This window comes from Rhinopithecus roxellana, chromosome 14, assembly GCF_007565055.1.
Source record: "Rhinopithecus roxellana isolate Shanxi Qingling chromosome 14, ASM756505v1, whole genome shotgun sequence".
In the NCBI taxonomy this organism is placed as follows: Eukaryota; Metazoa; Chordata; class Mammalia; order Primates; family Cercopithecidae; genus Rhinopithecus; species Rhinopithecus roxellana.
This window is the reverse complement of record NC_044562.1, coordinates 34,347,848-34,373,179: the sequence shown is the minus strand read 5'-3', so window position 1 is coordinate 34,373,179 and position 25,332 is coordinate 34,347,848. Positions and strand designations below refer to the sequence as shown.

At 39.4% G+C, this 25,332-nt stretch overlaps 1 protein-coding gene across 1 annotated transcript in view; it reads left to right on the top strand.

Annotated features, from left to right (window-relative positions):
- ATIC (5-aminoimidazole-4-carboxamide ribonucleotide formyltransferase/IMP cyclohydrolase) overlaps positions 1 to 15,951 on the top strand; it is a 37,442-nt gene extending 21,491 nt beyond the window's left edge. Inside the window, exons 9-16 of the mRNA XM_030917023.1 lie at positions 201 to 308; positions 1,435 to 1,520; positions 2,551 to 2,640; positions 5,293 to 5,421; positions 10,931 to 11,023; positions 12,918 to 13,100; positions 15,288 to 15,443; positions 15,721 to 15,951. Coding sequence (XP_030772883.1) covers positions 201 to 308; positions 1,435 to 1,520; positions 2,551 to 2,640; positions 5,293 to 5,421; positions 10,931 to 11,023; positions 12,918 to 13,100; positions 15,288 to 15,443; positions 15,721 to 15,840 — 965 coding nt within the window. The 3' untranslated portion in view covers positions 15,841 to 15,951. The remainder of the gene's footprint in view (positions 1 to 200; positions 309 to 1,434; positions 1,521 to 2,550; positions 2,641 to 5,292; positions 5,422 to 10,930; positions 11,024 to 12,917; positions 13,101 to 15,287; positions 15,444 to 15,720) is intronic.
- Positions 15,952 to 25,332: the final 9,381 nt, after the last annotated feature.

The window sequence follows — 25,332 nt, the reverse complement described above, 5'->3', positions numbered from 1 at the left end:
GAGGAGATTTCCCTCACACTGCTCCCACAGCCATATTTTTAGTGTTTAATTATCTGGCTAAATAGATTTCTATTTAATTTAGCACAGGCACTAGAAAATATGCTGTATAGACTGGATGTTAAGAAAAATGTCTTGATTTAGGAGTTGACAGGTAGTAACTTTAGCTTTCTTAGTTTATGATTTTACTATTTTCTAACCAGGTGCTGCTGTTGGAATTCCACTCAGTGAAGATGAGGCCAAAGTCTGCATGGTCTATGATCTCTATAAAACCCTCACACCCATCTCAACGGCATATGCAAGAGCAAGAGGTCAGACTCATAGGGCTTTTTGATTTGGAGGAGAAAGAAAAAGCAATGTTTTATCCTGAATAGAATAAAAAAGATAGAATAAAGAAAAAATATATAGATATTCTATGTAATATATAGATGAAATTAAGGACTTCTATCTCTATAAAAATATATAGTTATTTTATGTAATATAGTTTGATTAAAGTAAAATACACTTTCATTATAGGATTTCCAATGTTTTACTAATATTTAAGAGTGATTATATGAGTGTCTCAAAAGACATTTGTTTATAAAAGTATGTTAGTATTTTAATATAATAAATGGAAACACAATTGGAATTTGGTGAATGTAATTTTGCTAATTTAGGCTATCAAATGTGTTTGTTATTGTTTAATATGTGACCAAAATTGAAATTATAAAAAGCTTTTTTTTTTTTTTTTTTTGAGACCAATTCTTGCTCTGTTTCCCAGGCTGGAGTGCAGTGGCACGATCTTGGCTCACTGCAACCTCCGCCTCCTGGGTTCAAGCAATTTTCCTGCCTCAGCGTCCCGAGTAGCTGGGATTACAGGTGCATGCTACCACGCCTGGCTAATTTTTTTGTATTTTTAGTAGAGACGTGATTTCACCATGTTGGCTAGGCTGGTCTCGAGCTCCTGACCTCAGGTGATTTACCTGCCTCAGCCTCTCAAAGTGCTGGGGTTACAGGCGTGATGTATGGCTCTTCTGACTTTACTAAATTTGGTTAGAGTCATGTTTTATCAGAGACATTTACTTGTTGAATTTAATAACCTGTGAATATTTCTTTAATATTTGTGAAAGTTCTTGAGAAACTATTATCATAGTTTATCATCTGCAGCAGCGGTCAGCAACTTCAGCTGAATCTAGCCTGCCACCTGTTTTTGTGAATATAGTGTATATATTAACTGGTTCTTCACAGAAAAAGTTTTCTGAGTGTCACTCTAGAGGGTAAAATTAAAGAATACTTTCTTACTGGTTACTTCAGTTAAATGACTTATCGATCTGTTAAAATCTTATGTAAACAGTAAGGTTAGCTTTAGAGAAATGAATTTTCTACGACAGTGGAGAATTTTATTTTTCTATGTCAGGATACTTTGTGATAAATACCTCATTTTAATTTTATTTACAGGAGCTGATAGGATGTCTTCATTTGGTGATTTTGTTGCATTGTCCGATGTTTGTGATGTACCAACTGCAAAAATTATTTCCAGAGAAGTTAGTGGATATTCATGTATCTTAATCTGTGTGTAATTGAATAAAGCTTTATTTGTTCATATTGTTCACTGAAACCATACTATAATATTTATATTTATATCTTTAAATTAGTTAAGTTTATCATTTAATGTTCATATTTTAAATAGAACATGAATCTTAAATTGTTAATTTTGAAATGTAGTGAATTATTGTTTCAAATGGACATTTGGCTGTTATGATAATTTTTTTAAACCTATATATTTATTTTAAATTCTTTCGTTGTCTTCATGCCAAAGTTATTGTTTCTGAAGAGCAGAAGTTGTAATCTTAGGTGGTGATGCGATAATGAATCTTATTGTACAATGGAAAAAAAATAGAAACTACATTAATAAACTTACTCCATCAGTTGAATACCAAACAGGTATTCCAGACAGGTGGGGGTACTGGTGGTAGTAGGAATACAGGAAGAAAAGAAAAAAAGGTTGAATAGCTCAGAAAGGGAAAAAAATAGTCAGAAGTGAAGGCAAAGGAGCATGTGGCTTGGCGGTATTTTGTTGCTTTAGGATTCTTTCCATGGCTACTGCCATCCCTGAGTTACAGGTTACAGGAGAGCTATGGCGTTTGTACCTTTCGTCATGTTAAATCTCTGATTTAATCTGGTCTTGCTGTTAAGGAAAATGCCTGCCGGAAGAGGTCATTTAACCATGAACTAGCAGAGTCAGGACTAGAATGTGCTCTTGTTCATTCAAAACACTCCCTGAAGAAATATTTCCTTCTGAGGTACATGCGTTAGAGCACATCACTCATATTTTCTTAGTTTAAACTGAAAGGAACAAAAACTTGGAAAGGACAGAAAGTTAGGATCTGCGATACAGAAAGCCATATTCTAACATAGATTTCTCTTTTTCAAGTATAGCATTAGCATTGTCTGTTGGAGGCAGAAACCAGAATATGCTGCCATGTTATTTAAGACTGATAATTGCTGCTAGATTTTTTTAAGAGGTGTTCTCTGATTTTTAAAAATAGAAATTAAAATTTAATATTTTTGCAGGTATCTGATGGTATAATTGCCCCAGGCTATGAAAAAGAAGCTTTGACAATACTTTCCAAAAAGAAAAATGGAAATTACTGTGTCCTTCAGGTGAGTGCAATTCATGTTTGAAGCAGTAATTTGCACTTTTATTCTGTGTCTCTTCCCCCCTTGTTTAATCTTTCCTTTATACTCATACCCTTCTAGTTTATCCTTATTATGGTTTCTTTTCCCCTAATCCTGCATTAAAAAAATATACTATTAACTTGGGGGTTTGAGATGAGGGTAGCTTTCTTACCCTCAATTTTAACTTTTTGCTGGTTGAGATGGCTCATGCCTGTAGTTTCAGCCACTTGAGAGGCTGATGTGGGAGGATGGCTTGAGGCCAGGAATTGGAGGCTGTATTGTGGTACTGTGATGCCTGTGAATAACGACTACACTCCAGCCTTGGCAGTGTAGTAAGACCATGTCTCTAAAATACTACTAATAATAACAGTATTTAATGGAAAGTCTGTCCATCCTTCTGTTACCTTTTGAAAAAATAACTAATATTTTAAATTTCTTGCTTATCTTTCCTGAAATAGTCTGTATATTCAGCAAATGTTTGCATGTGCATTTCTTTTTCTATTTTCCTATTGACACAAGTGCACCCTGCTTCACCTTCTTGGAAGTTTGTCCTGTATCTGTGTATTTTAACTTACCTAGACAGTCACCAATCTTTAGCTACTATAAATACACCTGCAGTGAATGACCTGGAAAAGTCCTAAGAGTGAAATGAAGGCTTTAAAACAAGCTATATGTGTATTGATAAGCTTGATTGATACTGCCCCTTTCAGATGTTGTAGGCAAATTCATTGTCCTAACTGAAATCTATAAAGATGCCTGTTTCCCAACACTTTTGCCAGCATTGTGGTTTTATACTTTTAAAAAGTCTCTGCAATTAGAAAATGGCATCTTCATGTAGTTTTAACATTGTGTGTGGTATAAGCATCTTTTCATGTTTGAATGTTTTTATTCTTTTTATGAACTGTCTTTCCATATTCTTTGATTTTTCTACCAAGTTGTTGAGGTGTTGTATTTTTCTTTTTAACTGATTTTTATGAGCTCTTCTATATTGGGAAAACTAACTCATAGTCTAAGATTATGCATTGATAAAGCAAAGAGTTATTTCAATTTAAAGTGAAAATTCCTAATGCTACTTTTCACATAGTGTTTGATATCAGAACTCTGTGGAATCCTAATTCCATATAAGGAAAGTTATTAAGTATATTCCTTTGATTGTAAGATACCAATAATTTTATAGTTCACCATAGATTCCATGTCAGCTATTCAAGGAAAGAAGAAAATACCACATTCAAGATACATTTTTTTTTTTTAGCCACTTGACAGTCTGTTGCCCAGGCTAGAGTGCAGTGGTGTGATCTTAGCTCACTGCAGCCTCTGCCTCCTGGGTTCAAACAATTCTCCTGCCTCAGCCTCCTGAGTACCTGGGACTACAGGCATGCACTACCAGGCCTGGCTGATTTTTGTATTTTTAGTAGAGACCGGGTTTCACCATGTTGGTCAGGCTGGTCTCAAACTCCTGACCTCAAGGGACCCACCCATCTCGGTCTCCCAGAGTGTTGGGATTACAGGTGTGAGCCATCGCGCCTGGCCCCCAGTTTCTTAATCAAGTTTTTTTGTTGCTGTTACTAAGAGTAGAGTATTATGTACTTAACAACTAGTAGCATTTTCTTGTAGCATCATGGAAAATATTTTCCAAAACCTGAGTCATTGTCTTGATGTCTTTAACACCTAATAGTACCATGTTGGAGAGTGTCAAAGGAATATGAGGACTTCATTGCTGTTTTACTTATTTGAGAATTTGGCTTAGTTTGCACATTGGACACATGATGATAAGCATGAGACAACTTATCCCTCTACCTGACTTTTGATAAGTTTCTCCTAGCATCAGTTAATAGGAGAGCATGTCAACTTTAGAAATTATGTAATGCATAATACAAAGGAACATTTTAGAATTCAAGAAAATGTAGATTAAGCAGAACTAATATGTATGGGGTCTTGCTTATAAATTATAGATGTCAGTGCTTTCTAAATCAAAGATCATCCAAAGCATAAAGAAGAAATAGTGTCAAGTTTAAAAAAAAATCCAGGGAGAGAGTAATGTTACATATATTGTTCCACATACCTCAATGTTTTTTTGGGTCAAAATTTGGGAGAGGAAGATGACAGTAAATCATACAGATTCCTTCCAAATAACGAAGACCTGGGTTACAAATCCTGTTTTCTCACTTTTAGCTTTTAATTCATGGGTTAGCTGGGTATTTTGTAACAGATTTTTAGAAAGGAAAATTAGAATTTAATGTTTGTGTCACAGCTTATTTAATTAGCACATCTGTTTTATCTGCTGACCTTCCAAAAGAACCATACACATAGTAACTTAGCCAGAAACACACTCACTGGAATCATTGGTTTTTAACATGTTGTATATAGGTTGTAAAATCTATAAAATGCTATTGGGTAGTAAAACCTATAAAAGACTTTGGAGAAAAATATGAGTGCCTGGCTGTTGTATTGTATCATATCAGAATGATTTAACACATCATTTGGTGTGTGAGAAAAATTAGAAAATTGGAAAAATGTGTAAAAGATTAGCAACATGCATGTAACTTTACTTATAATGAAATCTTTTGTACATAAAGTAAATGAAAAATTTCGGGGAAGTGGATAGATCACCTTTAACTTTTACAATTTGTGTTTTAGATGGACCAGTCTTACAAACCAGATGAAAATGAAGTTCGAACTCTCTTCGGTCTTCATTTAAGCCAGAAGAGAAATAATGGTGTCGTCGACAAGACATTATTTAGCAATGTTGTTACCAAGAATAAAGATGTAAGTTGGGAAGTATCTGAACTGACTGCTAGTAACTTCAGTTGGTCTATTTTCAGGACTTAGGAGCTTTACATTTATTAAGATCTGGATTTAGAACTGTTTTATATGCACACAGCTGCCTCATCTTTGAGTCATCAAATAAGCTTTGGAGTTTAAGAAATGAATCAAAGGCCATGTTAGATGCTTCCATGCGTATGTACATACTAGAGTTATGTAGCTTCAGTCGTACATAAATGGGATCATGTGTTCCATAATCTGTCTCCTGTAACTTGCCTTTTTTCCATGTACTAGATTAGGCTACAAATGTGTTTTTGTATCAATAAATACAGATGCTGGGTGCGGTAGCTGACGTCTGTAATCCCAACACTTTGGTAGGCCAAGGGGCAGATCTCTTGAGCTCAGGAGTTAAGACCAGCCTAGTCAATGTGGTGAAACCCTGTCTCTAGAAAAAGTACAAAAATTAGCCTGGCGTGGTATCTGCACCCATAGGCCCAGCTACTCGAGAGGCTGAGGTGGGAGGATTGAATGAGCCTGGGAGATTGAGGCTGCAGTACCACTGCACTCCAGTCTGGGTGACAGAACAATACCCTGTCTCAAAAATAAATGCGTAAGTATTCATATCTTTATCTTAAAGTCCATATGGCAGTCAGTCCATGTGTAGATGTACTATGATGGATATTTTTCTTATTTTTACTTTTATTATTTTTGTTTTAAGAGACTGGGTCTCGCTCTGTTGCCCAGGCTGGAGTGCGGTGGTGCGATCATAGCTCACTGCAACGTGGATCTTATGATGGATGTTTAGATTGCTTACATTTTCAGTGCTATGATCAATGTTTTTATATAGACAAGTTTTTGGACTTGTGCTCTTTGTTATCTTGTAGTAGGTACATGTTCCTAGGATAATGACGGTGATTTTTGTGTTTTGGATGTATTATCTCATTTAACACTTAGATCACTCTTCAGGGCTGACTACCATTGTGTCTGTTGTGAAGATCACAAAATTGTACCATAGAGGACAGTTAAGAAATTTGCCCAGAGTTGTACAATAAAGAATGGACAAGCTGACATTTATTTTCTGGAGTATCTTAACTGGGCCTTAAGTTCAAAGGATGTTTTTCCTAGGTCTAAAGTAGGCTGTGCTTGTTTTTCAGTACTTTGAAGGAATCATTCCATTGCTGTCTGGTCTGTCTGGCTGATGGCCTGGAATTTTTTTATTGAGTGCTAGGCACTGGGTATGAAAAAACTGTAGCAATATTTGGAGGGCTGGATGGTGTTATGTTTTTCTCCGGTGTGGACTTGTGCTTCTGTTGGGCAGATAAGGTGTAGGAGATATCTTCATTCTGTGAGGAATTGTTGAGCTGATAGGAATTTAGCCTTCAGTCTTGGTGAGGACTGGTTTGTTTATGGTTCACTCCTGCTCTCCTGAATCCCTAAATATCTACTGCCGTACGCTGAACTCGGTTTTTGTCCCTTAGTCCTCTAAGACTGCCAAAAGTTGTGCTCAGCCAGTGTACCTTTTAGTTTATTGCATGCAACTTGGAAAATACCTTGAGGAGAAAAGCAGACGGTCAGGCCCGTTTCTTCCTGCTTCCATTTTCTCTGTGATCTTTGCCTGTTAGTACTCGCTGTCTATCCTCTCTGCCCAGCTTTTCTGTTCGTTACTAAAAGAGAATTGATGTCTTAACAAGCTATTTGCTGTAACAGAAGAAGATGGGGGGCTTGCTCCCAGGTCTGACTCCTGTGGCCTTTTCAGTAGAATTGCTGGAAATAAGCCTTAAAATCTTTATCCAGAGAGTTCTGTCTGTTGATAAGCATACGATGATTAACACATCTTTTTTTGTTTGTTGATTTAATGGCTATTGTTTTATTTCTGTCTTTGACAATTAATGGTGTCCTGAAGTAAAGAAACATGTAGGCATACATAGAAATATCTTTCAGCCCTTTGGAATCCACTCTGGTTGGTTCATGTACTTTGAAAAATACCGAATGGATATTGACCTAGATTCCATGGTACCATGTTGAGAATTGTGCCTACCTACTGAGAGTCTTTTTTCCTAAGGTTTGTAGATATTGGATTCATTAATAATTTAGCGATCTTGATAGGTTTTGTGCCTCTGGATTTTTTTTTACAAGGGTGGTGGCTATGATCTTAATCGTTTATCTAAACTCTCTCCTTGCTTCATGTGAATTCTTAGTAGAAATTTGGAAACTTAAGGATGAGAGAATGATAGCTTTATTCTCCTTTCTATTTTACCCCTGTCTTTTTAAGTGGATTTTTGTTAACATTCCAACCTCAGAATTATTTGTCTGGAACCATTTCAGTCCTGAGAAAGCCACATAGGTGGACAGAATGTTTATTAATACTGAACATGTTTGAATTATTTCCTCTTCTCCCATTTTTCTTAAATAGTGCTTTAATTGTTTTAACTATTTGTAGCATGTTTCTAAGACTGGATTCCCTTATTCCCAGTCCACTGGCATTTCTTATATTCCTTGATCCCAACCCAGGATGCCAAGTGTATTAGTTTTTATCGCACTGCTGTGAAGAAATTCCTGAGACTGGGTAATTTATAAAGATAAGAGGTTTAATTGATTCACAGTTCTACATGGTTGAGGAGGCCTCAGGAATTGTACAATTATGGCAGAAGGCACCTCTTCACAGGGCGGCAGGAGAGGGAATGAGTGGAAGCAAGAGAAATGCCGTATGCTTACTGTCAGATCTCATGAGACTTACTCATTATCATGAGAACTGCACGGGGGAAACTGCCTCCATGATCCAGTTACCTCCACCTAGTCCCACCTGTGGACATGTGGGGATATTATAATTCAGGGTGAGATTTAGGTGGGGACACAGCCAAACCATATCACCAAGATTATCTTTGGAGGTCTAGACATCTATGAAGCTGGCTGTTGCTAATAAGTTTTCTGGGAACCAAAGGAATCAGATTTATAGTTGGTGACTCAAATAGCAGATAAAGATAAAAGATATGTAACAATAATAATACCTTAGAGTAAATTCTTAAGAAATCCTAATAGCTTTTTTAAATTAACTTTTAATTTTGAGGTGAAAGTTGTAGGTTCACATGCAGTTGTAAGAGTTCCCATGTAACTGTTACCCTATTTCTCCTAATGCTAGCATTTGTTATACTACAGTACAATTCTGCAACCATGCCATTGACATTGATAACAGTTGAAGATACAGGACATTTTCTGGCTGGGTGCAGTGGCTCACGCCTGTAATCCCAGCACTTTGGGAGGCTGAGATGGGCGGATCACGAGGTCAGGAGATCGAGACCATTCTGGCTAACATGAACGGGGAAACCCCGTCTCTACTAAAAATACAAAAACTTAGCCCACCTGCTGGCGGGCACCTATAGTCCTAGCTACTTGGAAGGCTGAGGCAGGAGAATGGTTTGAACCCAGGAGGCGGAGCTTGCAGTGAGCCCAGATCACGCCACTGTACTCCAACCTGGGCGGCAGAGTGAGACTCTGTCTCAAAACATAAACAAAAAATTTAAAAAACGTAAAGATATAGGATATTTCCAACACTACAGTGATCCCTCATGTTTTTCTGTAGCCAGGCTCACTTGATACTGCTTCCATCCCCTCCTTACCCTTGGGCAACCACAAATCTGTTTTTCCTTTCTGTAATTTTGATTCATCGTGCATTCATACAGTTTTTTTGTGTGTGTGTGAACATAAGGTTTTGTTTTTGTTTTTGTTTTTTGGGGAAACAGGTTCTGACTCTGTTGCCCAGGCTGTAGTGCAATGGCGTGATCTTGGCTCACTGCAATCTCCGCCTCCCTGGTTCAAGCAGTTCTCCTGCCTCAGCCTCCCAAGTAGCTGGGATTACAGGCATGCACCACCACACCTGGCTAATCTTTGTATTTTCAGTAGAGATGGTGTTTCACCATGTTGTTCAGGCTGGTCTTGAACTCCTAACTCAGGTGATCCACCTGCCTTGGCCTCCCAAAGTGTTGGGATTACAGGTGTGAGCCACTGTGCCCAGCCTAAACATAAGTTTTTATTTCTCTTTGATAAATGCCCAAGGTTGTTAATTGCTTTGTGGTATGGTAGTTGCATGTTTACTAAGAAACTGCTGAATTGTTTTCTAGAGTGGCTTGTACCATTTTGTATTCCCACCAGCAGTGGATGAGTGATCCAGTGTCTCTGCATCCTTACTAGCTTTTGGTATTGCCACCTTTTTGTTTTGTTTTGTTTTTTTAAAGACATTCTAATACGTGTGTATCAGTATCTCACTGATTTTAATCTGCATAATGGCTCATGATGTTGAACAGTTTTTTGTGTACTTATTTGCTACCTGTGTATCCTTTTTGGTGAAATGTCTCTATGTCTTGTGCTCATTTTCTAATTAAATTTTTGACTTAACTGAGTTGTTTTGTTTTGTTTTGAGATGAAGTCTCACTCAGTCACCTAGACTGGAGTGCAGTGGCACAATCTTGTTTCACTGCAGCCTCCACCTCCCAGGTTCAAGTGATTCTCCTACCTCAGCCTCCTGAGTAGCTAGGATTACAGAAATGCGCCACCACACGTGGCTAATTTTTATATTTTTATAAAATATAAAAATTATCATCCTTCTTTTCCATTTGTATTCATGCTTTATACTAAAGATAGTGATATTTTTGGGTGTTACTCTTGTTGTTCTGTTTGGTCCGGTAACTCCTAATGGTTTTTGAACGGTTTCTACTTAAGTTATTCTAAACAAAAGAGAAAATGATCCTAATTTGATTTTTCCAAACAGTCTTGGCTGTCCGTTTGCATCATAATGATTTGTGATGTCGATGAAACAATTCTCCGCATTGGTTCTGAACATAAATTTTACCATGTCTCCAGATCTTTAAAAGTACTCTGGTCAAGAAAATATTGTTTGTCAGTTTTGGAATGGGTATGGTAGTTCTTACCTCATGTGATATAAAAAGATTTAATCCACAATTGCTGCAAAATAACATTAGTTTGTTTCTATGGATGCATTGTGCTAAGTTCCACCATAAATGTGTTAAATATTTAAGTAAATCATGGTAGTGTGTAGTAGGAACAGTTAATTTCCCTCTGTCATTTGAGAGTTATAACTATGTCGTAGGTCTTTTACATTAAATAGAACTAAGAAGCTTAAAGTTGGCTGGGTGTGGTGGCTCACACCTGTTGTAATCCTGGCTCTCTGGGAGGCTGAGGCAAGTAGATGACTTGAGCTCAGGAGTTCGAGACCGGCCTGGCCAACATGGTGAAACCCCATCTCTACTAAAAATACAAAAAGTAGCCAGGCATGGTAGTGTGCATCTGTAATTGAAGTGTGAGAATCTCTTGAACCCGGGAAGTGGAGGTTGCAGTGAGCCGAGGTAGTGCCGTTGGAGATGTCCCATTGTGTCTGGGAGACAGAGTGAGATTCTGATTCAAAAAAAAACACAAAAAATAACATTTAAAAAAAGAAGCTTAAAATTAAATGAGTTTAAAAGGCCCCATGCGATTTACCATTGTGTATGTGTTTCAGTTGCCAGAGTCAGCCATCCGAGACCTCATCGTAGCCACCATTGCTGTCAAGTACACTCAGTCTAACTCCGTGTGCTACGCCAAGAACGGGCAGGTAAATGGGCTGTTGGACTTGCCTTCAGGGGACTGTTGTTTTATGAAATTATATTTAAGCATCCGTCTGCCTTAGATATTGGACAGCCTAAAAGGGAATACTTGCCAAGTGTTTCTCTTTTGGGTTTGTCAGTGTTTTCCTCAGTACCCTGGTGGGCTGTTAAAACTAATGATGATCAGAAAATATCTTTGGAACGAGGTACTTGGAACCAGGTACTCAAATTAGTTGTGCCGCTTCTTGCCTGGAGTAGGTTGGCACATTTTGGATTAGTGAGACTCTAATAGCTGTTACAAAACTGGATTATTTACTCTTCTTTTCCCCCATTGGTAGTATTTCCAGGGAAGAAGAGGTAAGTTATGGTACTGCCACCTGCCAGCCTATATTTTTGCAGCCTGCAGGGTATTTTCACATTATTTCTTAACGTTGTCTTATCAAGAATCTGCTGAGTAGAAAGACTGCTAGACTAGGAGTTAACCTGATCTTTAAAAAAATCACGTTTGTTGAGGCATAATTTGTATATACTGTAGAATTCACCTTTTTAAATGTACAGTTTGACCAGTGTTCACAAATTTCACAGGATGTGACCGCTGCCGCAATAAAATACTGAACATTTCTCACTGTGTGATGTTAAGCAAGATATTGAACTTCTTTCCTAGTGTCCCGAGCCTCAAAATACAAGATTGAACTGGTTCATCTCTGAGGTCTCTGCTAGCCTTTTCTTCACACGGTGTCCTGAGCTTATCTCTTGGCATTTGTTAAATTATTTGGCCCACACGTGATGGGGAGGCAGATGGATATGAATTAGCCTGTGGCCTGGAAGACCCCAGATTGCCAATCTCTATAGTAACAAAATCCTGGGACATTGTGTCTACTGACGTCAGGTTCTAGGAAGTTCTGTAAGTCCATGTAGAGTGAGTCCTTCTTTCCTGATGTCCAGGTGGAGGCGGCTGCACAGGTGTTTGTGGTCTCTTTTGTTCTCTTGTAGCTGTGGGCAGGGTTGCCAGCAGCTGTGCTCAGAAAGAGATGGACTGTTGGGCAGACAGCTGAGGGGCTGTTCATTATAGGAACTAAAACCAGAAAACACACCTGTGCATTTGAGTCCTTGGTGCTTAGAATTCAACCCATAGAAATAGAGGAAGGAAGGAAGAATATTTGTACCTGGTGGAATTGTTTCTACTTTTAGCTACCCGCGTCAGATCCTTATCTCAATTTCTGAGAGTTGATATTTTAACTGTAATTTATACACTGGGGCAAAGACTTTCAAATAACCATAGTTATTTTTGTGGTCATTGGTTTTATTTATTAGTTAATTATAGAGACAAGGTCTTGCTCCGTTGCCCAGGCCAGAGTACAGTGACATGATCATAGCTCACTGTAGCCTTGGACTCCTGGACTCAAGCGATCCTCCCACTTCAGCCTCCTGAGTAGCTGGGACTACAGGTGTACGCCACCACTCCCAGCTATTTTTTTATTCTTTTTTTTTAGAGAGATGATATGTTGCCATCTTGCCCAGGCTGGTCTCCTGGGCTCAAGCGATCCTTCTCTCCTGGCCTCCCAAAGTGCTGGGATTACAGGCATGAGCCAGTGTGCCCAGTGTTGGTCATTAATTTTAACTTTTTTTGTTTTTTTTTTTGCCCTCAAGCCATCAATTTTATTGAATTGTAGAATATTAATAGTCAGGTCACATATCACTGAAGAGCTATAAATAGTAGTTATACACCTCTTATTCCCCTCCCTTTTAATGACTTAAAAATTATTTATATTTCTCTTGTTTTGGCCTGATATGTTCCTCCACAAAACTAATAAATAGGTTTTAGAGAATGTGCACAAAAGATCCTTTTGAGAAGAAAGTGTTGTTGGAAGAGGTGTTCACTTTAATGTCTGCGTTCCTCAGGTTATCGGCATTGGAGCAGGACAGCAGTCTCGTATACACTGCACTCGACTTGCAGGAGATAAGGCAAACTGTTGGTGGCTTAGACACCATCCACAAGTGCTTTCCATGAAGTTTAAAACAGGAGTGAAGAGAGCAGAGATCTCCAATGCCATCGATCAGTATGTGACTGGAACCATTGGCGAGGTGAAGGACTTGTCATTGGGTTCTGGGCTGTATTAATATTCATTTCATCCCTTTATGTGTAACAGATTTTAGCTTCATCACTACACAGAGAAAAAGATACTTTCCTTGAAATTCCATGGTGTCTAAAATTGATCATTGAAACTTCTTACACATTTCTCATTTTCTTCTGTCTCATGTAACTTTCTTCATGGTTTTTGACCCTTTTCTGAAGCCACAGACCTCTGTCTTTTTAAGTTGCAGCCTTTGTGTAGGTTTGTTTATTGTACTTCCCCTGTTGATTATAAGCTTTTGATGACAAGAACTGCTTTTCACCTATGTCGAGGTGTCTGCCATCGTGTCAGGCATGGTGCTTGCTGTCCGACGGGTCTGTATTCAACATTAAATACAAATTGCTTGACGGCAGGTAACTGTAGAGTCTTCTCCCACCACATTTTCTACATGTGCCATTAATAACTTGATATATTTTGTTACATTTCATGTTCTTCTGTTTGAAGAAGGTATGTGGGAACATGACAATTGCAAACGTTAGGTAGGTAGCCTGCCAGAAGAAAAGATCTAGCCCAGTTTCTGGACATATTACGTGCCTAACAAAATGCTGGATGGAAAATAGAAGCCTGCTAATCAAATAGTAGATGGTCTTCTGAAGAGCCAATTGACTACCCTCAGATTTTTATTCAGGAGCAGGAATCAACATAAGTGTCATTGAAGAATGAGGCTGCAGAATGTAACTGAAGTAGTTAAAATATCTTTTTTTTTTTTTTTAACTTTGATACTTGGATTTTTCTGTTTGATATTATCAGTCAACCCCTGCTACTGGTCCTGGAAGAGTCCTGGAAGTGAACAAGAGTAAAAGTACATCAAAGCTAAAACATCACCCAAGATAGAAGCACCTTGTAAAATATGATGAACTGTCTTAGTCTGTTTGTGCTGCTATGACACAATACTGCAGGCTGGGTAACTTATAAACCATAGATATTTATTTTTCATAGTTCTGGAGGCTGTGAAGTCCCAGATCAAGGTACTGGTGGGCTGAGAGTCTGGGGAGGCCGACCGTCTGCTTCCAAGATGGCACAGCCCTCTCTGGAGAGGACAGACACCATGTCCTTACTTCACAGAGGGGGCAAACTTCCTCTGAAGCCCTTTTATAAGTCCCTAATCCATTCATGAGGGCCTCACCCTCATCGCCTAATAACCTTCTAAAGGCCTTACTTTTTAATACTGTTGCATTGAGGATTAAGTTTCAACATGAATTTTGGAGGAGATACACACACTCAAACCATAGCAAATATGAATTGTGTTTTGTCTACAACTGCTTTTAGATTTAAAATAATTTTTGTATAAATGTAGTTATAGAACATTCATCCTCATCTCTTTCCTAGATTGGCTATGGAGGGGTTTTATTTGAAAACTGAAAACCCTTGGAATACAATTTTTTATTTGCCTTCTTTGCTACAGTACTATCAAAGCAGTAGATCTAAATTAGACAGTAGTCTAATTAATAGACATAAAGTAGTAGATACGAAGTAGATTTAAATTAGAGATTTTTAAAACAGTGTGTTTTTTTATGTAAGTAGCTTAGCCAAAAATAGAAAAATTATATATATACTTGGAATAAACTGATTTAGAAAGTAAAATGGTATTATCTTTATTTGGTAAACTTAGAATCACTTTTTTTCCTTAATGAAAATGTTTCTAAAAGCATCAGAGAGATTCTAGATATGTGAACTTCCATGTAAATAATGGTCATTATTTACAGTTAAGTTCTGGCCGGCCACGGTGGCTCATGCCTGTAATCCCAGCACTTTGGGAGGCTGAGCTCGGCGGGTCACGAGGTCAAGAGATTGAGACCCTCCTAGCCAACGTGGTGAAACTCTGTCTACAAAAATACAAAAATTAGCTGGGTATGGTGGTATGCTCTTGTAGTGCCAGGTATTTGGGAGGCTGAGGCAGGAGAATTGCTTGAACCTGGGAGGTAGAGGTTGCAGGGAGCCGAGATCGTGCCATTGCACTCCAGCCTGGTGACAGTGCAAGACTCCATCTAAGATAAATAATAAATAAATAATAATAATAATAAAAAAAAGAAGTCCTAGGAAAAATGCCCAGGTGCTTTCTGGCATGGTGCTTTGCACCAGATGGGACTAAAGACAATGTCAGACTAAGCTTCTTCCTTTCTCTCTCCCCACATAGGATGAAGATTTGATCAAGTGGAAGGCATTGTTTGAGGAAGTCCCTGAGTTACTCACTGAGGCAGAGAAGAAGGAGTGGGTTGAGAAACTGACTGAAGTTTCTATCAGCTCTGATGCCTTCTTCCCTTTCAGAGATAATGTAGACAGAGCTAAAAGGGTAAGTATGGAATTGGGTGCATTTGCCTAGAGTTGAGCATTATGTAGAAACTGTTTCAGAAATCCTGCTTTTGATTTTTTAAAGGTGTGGTAAAGTGATACAGATTGGTAATATTCAGAGAACCATTTGACTTCTCCATTGGGTGGATGGAGAACCCAAATCCTGTTGTTGTTCTGCCTGTTTGAGTGGATCTTTGTTAGCATATGCTTTTTAGAGGGGGATTTTGAGTTTTGCAGGTTTTTGCATAAAGTTGCGTTTTGAAAATCAATTCCCCCAGAGTGGTGTGGCGTACATTGCGGCTCCCGCCGGTTCTGCTGCTGACAAAGTTGTGATTGAAGCCTGCGACGAACTGGGAATCATCCTCGCTCATACGAACCTTCGGCTCTTCCACCACTGATTTTACCACACGCTGCTTTTTGGCTTGCTTATGTGTAGGTGAACAGTCACGCCTGAAACTTTATGAGAATAACTTTTTAAAAAAATAAAACAGCACCTCTTAATCACTGGACCCATAGTTTTTGGTAGTTGTGTTTTATGTTAAAGATACGGCTCTTTCAACTGACACATGACACGTAAATGAGGAATTCCAGAGCACCCCTGCCTGCCGGAGCTCAGCCTGTCCCACAGCACTGCCTGTGTGAAACATAAACATTCATGGGAACCAAACGAACTGAGGAGCCAGAGGACATGGCACAAGTGTCTTAAAGCTCCATGTTTCCTCCTAGGGGAGTCTTCTCATGTTTTTTTTTTTTTTTTTTTTTTTTTTTTTTTGTATTTTTTTGAGATGGAGTCTCGCTCTGTTGCCCAGGCTAGTCAGTGACGTGATCTCGGCTCACTGTAACCTCCGCCTCCCAGGTTCAAGTGATTCTTCTGCCTCAGCCTCCCGAGTAGCTAGGATTTCAGGCATGCACCACCATGCCTGGCTAATTTTCGTATTTTTTTTTTTTTTTTTTTGAGACGGAGTCTCGCTCTGTCGCCCAGGCTGGAGTGCAGTGGCGCAATCTCGGCTCACTGCAAGCTCCACCTCCCGGGTTCACGCCCTTCTCCTGCCTCCGCCTCCGGAGTAGCTGGGACTACGGGCGCCCGCCACCACACCTGGCCAATTTTGTTTTTTTTCGTATTTTTAGTAGAGATGGGGTTTCACCGTGTTAGCCAGGATGGTCTCGATCTCCTGACCTTGTGATCCACCCACCTCGGCCTCCCAAAGTGCTGGGATTATAGGCATGAGCCACCGCGCCTGGCCAATTTTTGTATTTTTAGTAGAGACAGGGTTTCACCATATTGGTTAGGCTGGTCTCAAACTCCTGACCTCGTGATCCACCTGCCTCGGCCTCCCAAAGTGCTGGAATTACAGGCGTGAGCCACTGCGCCCGGCCCTCATGCCATTTATTTTTAATCACACTTCTGAGAAGCTTGGTTGTCTACTTTTCAAACAAACAGCAGATTGGCACCTGTGAACTGGAACCTTAGAGGGGATTAGTAAGTCTTGCTGACACCCTGTATGGATAATCTAATGCATATTTTTCTTGGTGCTAAGTGAAATGTTTCCCAGAATTTCAGCAGCCGTAGATTCACTCTCTGGAGCTACATAAAAAATGTAGTCAATGTTCAGTGCTCAGAAATGGTACCCAATATTCCAATTACAGACTTATCACTGCAGTGGGCACAGTGGGAGGGCAGTGCCTTCCTTCGTCAGGACAGCCCTGTGCATCTGTGTGTCCTGCCTGTGTGCTTCTGACCATTCCCATGCATTGCACCTGTGTTCAACTAAAACGCTTTGCCATTGTTCACCTTGACTGATGAGTCCTACCCTCTTCCCAAGTCTTTAACCTACCCCTCCTTGCTAAATAAAAATTTCTGAAGTTTTTTTCTTAATGGTCATGTTTCTAATGTATTTCTGCATCAGCTAGTTTTCCAGCCCCTGCATAGTACCTGCCCACGTTGAAATAAGGCTGACTTGTGTGATCAGTAAAACACTGCAGAAAAAATATGACTTTTGAGGCTAGGTCCTAATGCATTGCAACTTCAACCTTAGGTTTTTGGATTACTTCCTCCAGCATAAGCCAAGGCCACGTTGTAAGATTTAAGCAGCCTCCACAAAGAGAGAAGCCATCTTGCTTACACTTGCTGCCAGCCATATGAGTGAGCCACCTCAGAGGTGGATCCTCCTGCTCCAGTCCCAGGCAACATCTGGCTTCAACCTCTTCAGAGACCTGAGCCAGAACTGCCCAAAAGAGCTCTTGAATTCCTGACCCAGAGATACAGAGAGATGCATGCTGTCGTAAGCCACAAAGTTCTGGGGTAATTAAGTAGCAGTAAATAGCTAATACAGATTTTGGCTTATAAATTGAGTGTGCATTGTCTTTTTGATGGTTCTTTGGCTTGACCAAAGGTTAACATTAAGGGTATGATAATGGGAACAGGCTGGGCAATGTGTCTACTGTCTATAATCCTAGCACTTTGGGAGGATCGCTTGAGGCCAGGAATTCAAGACCAGCCTGGGCAACATAGCAACATCCTCATCTCTAAAAATAAAAAGGAAAATTTTAATTAGCTGGACGTGGTGGCTCGTGTTTGTAGTATTCTTCACATAAATGAAGAATACATAAATAGAGAACATACAACTCTCTTGCAGAAGAATTCTAAGTAATTTACCTCAACACTCCACCTTTAAGATGGGCATAACTCCCAGTCCTTAAGTGTGGCCTGTACACAGTGACTTGCTTGCAAAGAGGAGAGTATAGAAATGGGAATAAAATAGTAACTACAGTGGAGAAAACTGACACTTTCTCAGCCAGATGATCAAGGTCAACATTGATCATGTCATGTTGCTAGGAAATACCTCAAAATGGGAGAATGGCACTTTACCTTTTTGGTCATCTTTCCAAGACCCTGTACTCTCAGCTTAATCCTGAGAAAAACATCAGATATAACCTAGCTGAAGGACTTTACAACATACCTTCCTACTGTCAAGATCATCAAAAAGAAGAGAAGCATGAGAAATTGTCATGCTTAGAAGGGCCTAAGGAGACGTGATGACTAAATACAGTGTGGTATCCTGGATAGCATCCTGGAACAGAAAAAGGACATTAGGTAAAAACTAAGAAAACTTAAAATGGTTAGTTAATATGTATCAATATTGGTTCACTCGTTGTAATAAATGTACCATGCTAATGTAAAATACTAATAAAAGGGGAAATTAGGTGTGATGTATCCTCACAATTTTTTCTGTAAACGTAAAACTTAGAAAATAGGCTGGGCGTGGTGGCTCACGCCTGTCCCAGCACTTTGGGACGCTGAGATGGGCGGATCACCTGAGGTCAGGAGTTCAAGACCAGCCTGGCCAACATAGTGAAACCCCGTCTCTACTAAAGATACAAAAATTGGCCGGGCGCGGTGGCTCACGCCTGTGGTTCCAGCACTTTGGGAGGCCAGGGTGGGCGAATCACGAGGTCAGGAGATCAAGACCATCCTGGCTAACATGGTGACACCCTGTCTCTACTAAAAAATACAAAAAAATTAGCCAGGCGTGGTGGCAGGCGCCTGTAGTCCCAGCTACTCGGAGGCTTAGGCAGCAGAATGGCGTGAACCCGGGAGGTGGAGCTTGCAGTAGTGAGCTGAGATCGTGCCACTGCACTCCAGCCTGGATGACAGAGCGAGACTCCGTCTCAAAGAAAAAGAAAAAAAGAAATGCAAAAATTAGCCAGGTGTGGTGGCACGCTTCTGTAGTACCAGCTACTTGCAGGGCTGAGGCAGGAGAATTGTGAACCCGGGAGGCGGAGCTTGCAGTGAGCTGAGATCGCTCCACTGCACTTCAGCCTGGGCGACAGAGCAAGACTCCGTCTCAAGAAAAATAAAAAAATAAAAAATAAATTAAAGTCTTAAAAATGAAAAGCTTATTTTAAAAAGTATGTAACCACATTCTAGTATCATACTAAAAGGATAAGTCGTTTTGGATATTAAATACCCAATCACCTTTAGATCTCACCCAATGGCTAGTTTTTTGTTTTTTGTTTTTTTCAGTTTTTTGATTGTGCTACCCAATCCTGGTACATCCATTGCATTTGATTGGCATATCTCAAGTGTCTTCAACAACTGGTTTCTCCTTTTTAGACTTTTTTCTTGCAGTCGATTGACTGAAGATTTTTGGTCCCATAGTTTCCCACATACTGGACTGTGCCATTGCATTCCTGTGATGTCGTTTAGTTTGTGCCTCTGCTCCTTTCTTACACATTGATAGCTGTAGTTAATGTACATTTTTTTAGTTTGATTTATTGAGAATTTAGAAAAAGGTTTTGAAACTTCCCTCCATGAGGATGAGTTTTCCAGTTTCTTCCTGCAAGTTTATACATGTTCACTTCATACATATTTGAGGCTAAAAACATGGACACATGTTTAAGGTTATTACTGATTTTGGTTTTGAGTTTTCTTTAATGCATTTTGTCAACCTTTCCCTTTGCACTCAGCCCATTTGTATTCAATTATTGATAATATTTGAGGCCTATTTTTACTATCCTATAAAGTTTGACCCACTTTTAATTCCTTTCTTCTCCCCCATCACCCCTACCCTACCCCATTCCAAACTGCTGTTGATTCCTGGACTTGGGGTTACATTTTCACTTAGCCTTTTTTTTTTTAAGACCAAACTATAGTTTCTATTTACCTTCACTTCGTGTATCTATTGCAGTGCCTATAGTTTCTCCTCATGTGTTAACTGTGTGTGGTGTCTCTGTGGTGAAGCTTCTGAGACCTTATATGTCTAAGGTTTTTTTTTTTTTTTTGAGACAGATTTTCGCTCATGTGGCCCAGGCTGGAGTGCAATGGCGTGCTCTCAGCTCAGTGCAACCTCCACCTCCCAGGTTCAATCAATTCTCCTACATCAGCCTCTCGAGAAGCTGGGATTATAGGTGCACGCCACCACACCCAGCTAATTTTTGTACTTCTAGTAGAGATGGGGTTTCACAATGTTAGCCAGGCTTGTCTTGAACTCCTGACCTCAGGTGATCTGCCTGCCTTGGCCTTCCAAAGTGCTGGGATTATAGGCATGAGCCACTGCACCCGGCCAACTAAGGATATTTTTATCATGCTTGTATATTTGAATTCATTTTGGCTATGCTTACAATTCTCGGTTTTAAATTCTGTAATACTTTAAAAACACTGTTCAGTTTTTTCTTGCATTCATTGTTGTATTTAAAAAATCTGATGTCAATCTGGTTCTTGTTCCTTCTCAGGAAACTTTTTTTTTTTTGAGACAGAGTAGTTCCCTGTTGCCCATGGCAGGCTGGAGTGCAGTGGTGTGATCTCCACTCACCACAGCCTCTGCCTCCGTGGTTGAAGCAATTTTCATGCCTCAGCCTCCCGAGTAGCTGGGACCACAGGTGTGCACCACCACACCAGCCAATTTTTGTGTTTTTAGTAGAGATGGGGGTTTCACCATGTTGCCCATACCGGTCTTGAACTCCTGACTTCAGGTGATTTACCCGCCTCAGCCTCCCAAAGTGCTGGGATTACAGGTGTGAGCCACCACGCTTTCTCAGGAAACTTTAATTTTTTCCTGGGTATTTTCAAGCTTCTATAATGTGTCTAGGTGTGGGTGCTATTCGTATTTCTCTTTGTTGGCACTCTGGGTTTTTCATTCTAGGAAACTTACTCCTGTTATTTGTGCTAATATTTCCTCTCCCATTTCTTCTCTCTGTGGTGTTTTATCCAAATGTTAGCATTTCTAAGCAATTCCTATATCTCTTAGCCTTTCTTTTATATTTTATATTTCATTTTCTTTTATTCGTCCCTCCAGATTTCTTTAGTCTGGTCTTCTAATTTACTCATGAATTCCTACAATGTAGCCATTCTGCTGTGTGTCCTGTCTATTGATCTCTTTATTTCAGGAGTTATATTTTTCACTTCAAATATTTCTGGCTTTCTTTTCCAGTTGTTGGTATCATCTTTCTAGCTTTGTTTGACTGTTTCTACTTCTGTTAGAATCTGTAATCTAGTATGTTACTGTTCTTTTAAAATCTCTTTACTCAAGTGTTGTGATATGTTGGCCTGTGAGCTCATTTTCCCTAACACTGGCTACCCAGCAGCGTGTGCTTGAGATAGACCAACTGATGCACTCCTTGCCAGCCCCAAGGGGTTCAGGAAGGACAGGTTTGAATGAACCCTGGGGAGGAGCACCCAAGCAGCAAAAACAACCATTCTTCACTCTAGAAGACGACTCAGTTTAGGGCTGTCAACAGCTTCTTTCTCATTTTACCGTCTTACTTCCCTGCATTATGCCAAAAAAAAGTGGTGTTCTGCCTTAAGCGAAAGTGCCACCCCTCACACACAAGCACACTCCTGGGTTCCTCATGTTTTGCTCTGTGAGGTGGTGGTTTCCTTTATATGTACTCAAGTTAATGTTGGTGGACGTAGCCAGTAACCAAGGAAGTTGAGCACTTTGGGAGGGTCTGGAGCTGGAACCCCATTAACGTATGTGTCTAGTACAATTCAATCATTTGAAATGTCAAGACTGGAGTTTCACTGGTGTTTAAGTGAAATGCATAATGATCTTATGTCTCTTGTTTCCATGGTACTGAAGGACAGAAGATCCATGATGTAACAATGCCCTGACCAATACCAAGTGTATTTCTATTGGGGGATTCCCTGGGCATAGGGAAAAAACAGTCCATGAAAGGGATCCTCTACTCTTCCTCCCATTGCCTTGCCCTTTGACACCTGCTTCTCTCCAGGCCACCTTTCTAAATAAAGCCGAGCCTATGCCCCTTCCTCAGAGCACAGAACCCTGCAGGCCTTTAAGCTCGCAGTGCCTTCCATTCTTGGACATTTTTATACCTTATTTTTGCCAAGCACTGTGCGAGGCACAACTTTATCTTTAAAAGAAATTATAATGAAGTATGCATATAGAAAAGTGCATGAAACTTGTACCATTTAAAGTATAATTTTTAAGCAAACACCTGTGTCACCACCAACCAGGTCAAGAAGGAGATTTTGCTAGAAGGCCCCCACGTTCCTGTCCTTGATCACAACTCCATCTTTCCCTCAAGGAAATTGTCTTTGTGCCTCTTAGGACAATCACTACCTTGTTTTGCCAGTCAGTAGGTGGGCCATCTTGGGCACATAGCTTAACCCTCTTGGAGTTTGATTCTTCTGTAAAATGGGGATGGATTCACTCCTCCAAAAGGCGGAGTAGCTTCTGGCTAAAAGCACGTAGTCTATAAGGTTCAAGTCCCACTTCTGCTACTTACAAGCTATGTGATATTTAGTGATTCACTTTGCCTTTCCTTCAATTTCTATTTGTAGAATGAGATGAGAACAATACTGACCTCTTAAGAGTTGCTCTGAAGAGCAAATGAGTTAAAATATTGCGGGCACTTAAAATACCACCTGAGTCATGATAAATACTGTTTCAAAAAGATGCTAATTATTCTTTTCATAATGCTTTTGTGTATATGGAAGCATAGGAACTAGTGGAAGATAACCTGTGGAAATTACTATGAAAAATAATAAGTCTGTTTATGGATAAGTTTGTTTCAGTTTCCAAATTGGTAGCCACAAAGTTTCTGAGTTCCTTCAACCTTCATCTACTCTTACCCCACATCTCTTCCTCATGAAGGAGCAAAATTAGATTTTCTATAACTAAAGTGGCATTTCTTAAGATTTACATAACGTAAAATTCACCATCTTAACCATTTTAAAGTGTATTGTTCAGCGATTTTCAGTATATTCACAAAATTGTGCAACAATCACCATTGTCTGTTCCATAAAGTTTTCATCACTCCAAAAGGTAAGTCTTAGCCATCACTGTCCATTTCCCCTTCGCCCCAGCCCCTGGCAACCAGAAATCTACCTTTTGTTACTATAGATTTGCCTATTCTGGACATTTTGCATAAATGGGATCACACAATATGTGCTCTTTTGTGGCTGGCTTCAACTTAGCATAATATTTTGAAGGTTTATGTTGTAGCATGTACATTCCTTTTATGGTCAATTATTTCATTATATGGAGATACCACATTTTGTTGATTGATGAACATTGGATTGTTTCCATGTTTTGGCTATTATGAATGATGCTGCTATGAACATCTGTGTGCAAGTTTTTGTGTGAACATAACGTTTTCTGTTCTCTTGAGTATATGTCTAGGAATGGAACTGTGAAGTCGTATGCTGACTGTTTAACATTTTGAAGAGCTGCCAGGCTGTTTCCCACAGCAGCCACACCGTTTTACATTTCCACCAGCAATGAATGAGGGTTCCAGTTCCTCCACCATCGCCGTACAGTTTTGAGTCAAAAATAGCTTTCCAGCACTTGGCTCAGCATCTTACATCTGAAGCTGAATTACAGAGATAGACAGGTTTCATTGTAAAGTCCTGTCCAGCATTCTCCTGGCAAAGGCAGTGCTTCATTCTAGAATGAAATGACCATTTACAAAGTACTAAGTTGCAAAGGGCTCAGTGGGAGACTGCTTGGCCTTGGACGAATTTTTGCCTAAGGGAGCCTGCTGTGGTGGGTAGCTTCAGGGCAGTTGACGCCAACCCCAGTCCATCACTCGGGGCTGGCTGCCTTGTACGGCTTCAACCAATGCTAGTTTCAGTCCTTTGGGGGCCCCACATGAGCTATTTTAGAGATAAATTTGGCTCCTGAGATTGTTAAAACCTGTATGTCTCTAAAGAGTAAGTAAAAAAGAATTCAAGGAAATGTAAATCACACTTTAATATCTCATACCTGACTCTACTGAGGAGTGTTAAAAAAGGAATTTCCCATTTGGGACTTTCAGCTGAAGCCTCGTTTCTCTTGCCCTTTTATTACATATTTTGTTCATTTGTGATTTATATAGGTTTCTGTTTGCAATTCAAATGGAATCTTTAATGAGGATATGGAGTGAAATGATGTGATAATGAAAACAATGTGCTTTTCAAGTATAAGTGCCATATATTCTTGAAAAAACTTTCTTAGTTTCTGCAAGGTCATCTTTTGTTTCTTCTGCTTTATCAGCCTTAATGGTAATCTTTCAATGTTTCCAAACATCGGAAGTCCCAACAGTGGTCTTTTTTTTTCTTTTCTTAATAGTTGAATTGTCTCCTTTGAAAATGGGATTTTTTAATTGTAACCTGCCACATTCCCTACCACAGTAATGGGAACTTACTAAATAGGAAGCAATTTCAGCACTTAAATGTGCTGATGTGATGTTTCTTAATCACTTTAATGAGTTTCATACCACTAGAAATGGAATAGAAGTTTCAATGGAAATATAATTAAATAGAAAAGTCATTTCCTATACTTGTAATTTTCCCCTGATCATTTCTTTATTCACCTCCATAGAACGGGTGCCTGCCCTACAGGTGTATAGCGATATTATTATACAGACTTATTTGCATAATTCACTTAGGTTATTAGAGCTGAAAACAATATAAAACATAATACATTTTATTACAAATCAAGTGTAGCAAGGCAATGTAAAACTTTAAAACGATATTTCTTTTTAAAATCTGATTAATATTTACTAGTTTTACCTAATTTTTCCTGAATTGTCAATTTCTTGCCTAAAAATAGATTTTTCTTTTAGCAATGCCTTTTCAATCTTGCCTGCTTAAAATAATGCTTGGGGGAAGCAATAACCTGAATCAATAAAAACGCCAAAACATCTTCGGAAATAGTTGATTCTCCTGTTTGAGATCAGGAGTAAACAAACTGTTTAGCTGGGAGCTTATCAAGCCATGCTAAAAGTGTCAGCTGACACAAAGTAAGATGCGTTAGATTGAGGTTATCATACCATGGGGTTTCCCTAAGACAAAACTCTATACTATACTATTTGCTGAGAAATAGTACGAAAGTTTTACCATTCTTGTACTGTGATGCTAAAAGAAAAGGCCATGTAAATGTGTTTAATTT